At 24.1% G+C, this 3,342-nt stretch overlaps 1 protein-coding gene across 2 annotated transcripts in view; it reads left to right on the top strand.

Moving 5' to 3' along the window:
- Nucleotides 1-770: 770 nt before the first annotated feature.
- Nucleotides 771-3,342, top strand: part of LOC136088555 (uncharacterized) — a 3,894-nt gene continuing 1,322 nt past the window's right edge. The window contains exons 1-5 of one of the 2 annotated variants that reach the window (XM_065812457.1): nucleotides 771-1,067; nucleotides 1,146-1,355; nucleotides 1,827-2,029; nucleotides 2,115-2,442; nucleotides 3,341-3,342. The exon at nucleotides 3,341-3,342 is cut by the window's right edge and continues 98 nt beyond it. In XM_065812457.1, coding sequence (XP_065668529.1) covers nucleotides 2,203-2,442; nucleotides 3,341-3,342 — 242 coding nt within the window. In that variant the 5' untranslated portion in view covers nucleotides 771-1,067; nucleotides 1,146-1,355; nucleotides 1,827-2,029; nucleotides 2,115-2,202. Of the gene's footprint in view, nucleotides 1,068-1,145; nucleotides 1,356-1,799; nucleotides 2,030-2,114; nucleotides 2,443-3,340 lie in introns of those variants that run through there. The other variant, XM_065812459.1, reaches the window with a different exon arrangement.

The raw sequence follows: 3,342 nt of genomic DNA on the forward strand, positions 1-3,342 counted from the left end.
TAACTAAATTGTCGTATTATTTTATTATTTTTATTCATAATTTATTCCTATCATTAATATAAAAATATGAACATATAAATGAAATATATATATATATTTATACTTATTTAAAAAAAAAAATTTTTTTCTTATTACAATTTTTTTTTTTATGTTTAGTAAACATAAAAAAAAAATTTATTTATTTATATTTATTTTTTATTTATTTATATTATAATTATTTATAATATATTTTTAGGTGTTGATTTTTTCAGCAACGATATTTGAGACAAGTCGAAAAAATAAACCGAAAATGTGACCGAAAACTTTTTTAATCTATTTTGAAAAATATGCTCTGCCGACGCGGGATGCGATTCCCGGGTCTCCGCGGCGATAAGTAATGTCTTAACCGAATGAGCTAACCGATCATATCCTTAATAAGAACCTTGTATATAATGATTCTTCTAGAACTTAAAAATTATTTTTTGTAGAAAGACATACTTATGCGAAAAAATTTAAAATTAGAAAAAAAAATATGTAAAATAAAAAAAAAAAATTTTGTTATAAGAAAAAAAAATTCAAAAAAAAAATATATATATATATATATTATTTTAATGTTATTATTTCCTTATTAATGAAAAGAATAAATTATTAAAAAAATTACAAAATAATACAACGAATTTAATTTGATTTTTTCAGCGCCTTTTTAAAAATGCGTTATTTTTAATATATGCTAAAAAAGCGTGGCCGAGTTATCTAAAAAAAAAAAAATATCCGTGTTATATCCTGGGAAGGCCTGCAGTTTTGTTTTCACTTGCTCGAAAAGCTTTTGTAAGCAGTGACCAAGCATCGACCACAACAGTTAGAGTCAGAAATGCTTCTATTAAAAGACAATTGAAAGTTGTGTCTGGTACAGCCAATGATGCAATTTGTTGTCAATCAGCAAAACTCTTTAATTCTTTTCAAGCAGAGTCAAAAGGATTAATATTGGATAACCTAAATACTGAAAGAGTAGTAATTAGTGCCACTAACATGGTAGCAATGAAAGCAGATCTGTGCATACCATGGGAAAAGCTTAAAACAATTTCCAGGTCAATATTTTTCTTTATAAATATTATTCTATACTAATTTTTATAGCATGACATATAAATTTTTTTGTTTGTTTAAAGATGGCTGAAGAGCTTTAATATAAATACGGCATCACATTCTTCTCAAAGAATAGTTGCTGAAAAGTTATCTGGTGATGACCTTATTGTGGAAAATGCACCATTTACCTTTGAAAAAAAAGAGAAAGGAACATTTGAAATAAAATATGCATCTTGGGGTTATATTGAAATTTTACCAATGCATATTTTAAGACATCTTGATCAATTAGAAAGGTAGTTTTAACAACCAATAATGAAAATTTTTTTAAAACATAATTTATAAAGTAATTTTTTTTTTTCATTTGGGTATATTTGTTATTAGTTAAAATGAAAACCATTGCCTACTAAATAATTTATTATTTTAAAATGTATTTTATTATTAAATAATTGGAAGTGATTATGGTGGGGGGAGTTTTAAAATGACTTACCAGGTTGCAAATACCCTAAACCCAAATAGCAAAGACAACGCCATAGTTTTCAGCATATATATATATATATATATATATATATATATATATATATATATATATATATATATATATATATATATATATATATATATATATATATATATATATATATAATTAAATAGTATATTATAGTAAAAATAATAACAAAATTTATTAATGATTATTAAGTATGATTTTTTATAATTTTTTTTTATGATTAATAATTTTAACTATTTCTTATCCATTTTATTTTAAGGGAGGCATTGTTGTCTTTTCTGTTATGCAACAGCAAGTGACATGAATCTTGGTGAGCAGAAAAGTTCTGAAATAAAAGATCGTACCTTAGAAGATCTACTATTAGATCATGAAAAATTTATAGAAAACGGAGGTTTAAAGAAAAATGTAAAAAACTTCAATAATGTCATCACAAAGCCCATTTTGAAAATACCACTAGATCAAGTATGTTGTTTTTATTTGTCCTAATAACTTTGCAGTGCAGCTTAATAAAAGTACATCATTATATACTTTCAATTTATTTTTTTAGGTATCTTTATCTAGTCTCCATATGGCTCTTGGTATTTATTTGAATTTTTTTTAATTTGTTTGAAGAAGAAGTCCACCAATTAGATATTATGATTGCTGCAGAAGCAGTCAAAAGCAGAATTAACTTTTCAGAAGAATATCTAGTTTTTGTATCAAAACAAAAACAATTGTTAAATCTTCAAACTGAAATTCTTAACTTTAATAATCAAATCCAAGAAATCAATGATGTCATTTTGTTAGCTGCTGTTAACAATTCAGATAATTTAGAAAATTTTCAATCTCTCTACTCTAAAGAAATTGAGTTACTTAATAGTGAAAAAGCGAAAAAGGTTATACAGTTTATTGATTTCATTGATTTGATATTTTTATGATTTTATATTATCTATTTCATATTGATATGTGTAGTTATTAAAGTAGAATTTGTGTTTGTAAATGAAATAAGAAATGAAGTTGTATTGGTGTTAACTTGTATGCACTAAACAGTTTTGCAAGCATTTGCTATAGTGCAAACTAATTGTAGAAAAAAGCTTAAACGTCAATCAGTTTGAGTGTATTTAGAACACATTTTTACAAGTTTGTAGTCAAGCAATTTGCATTTTTTCATAAGCACGAAAGCAATTTTTCATATACAGATTTAATTTTTGTTTTTTTCTCTCTGATCACTGTTTTTTTAAACTCTGATCTGCGTATGAAATAATTTCATATGCAGATCAGAGTTTAAAAAAATAGTGTTTTAAATATCAACCCTATCATTCACAGATTAGTCTTTGTTTTTATGAAATGAATAATATAATTATTACTGCTATGTAACTATTGTTGGTTTATATTATACTACTTTAAGTTTCTTTTCAAATCGATTTTTATAATACTCTATTTGAAAAACATTTATCAGAAATGGGTCAGAGACCATGCACAAAGATGATTGAGACGGTACAAAAAAGCTTAAAGTACAACGTCAAGCTTACCACGGAAAAAGTTTTATAGGAAACCACATGCATAAAATGCTAAAAGTAATTAAATTAGATATTAGTATGAATAAAAAGCATGATGTAGTACGTAAAAGACAGATATCTAGGTTTTTACTTGATAAATAATAGTTTATTATCTATTTTTTTTACTTTTAATGCTAATGTAGTTTTGGAAAAATTGTAATTTAATGCAATTACAACAAATAATACATCAATAAACCTAAAAATATATCTTTAGAAAAATAAATGTGCTGTTTAGAA

This window comes from Hydra vulgaris, chromosome 12 (assembly GCF_038396675.1).
Source record: "Hydra vulgaris chromosome 12, alternate assembly HydraT2T_AEP".
NCBI classification, from domain to species: domain Eukaryota; kingdom Metazoa; phylum Cnidaria; class Hydrozoa; order Anthoathecata; family Hydridae; genus Hydra; species Hydra vulgaris.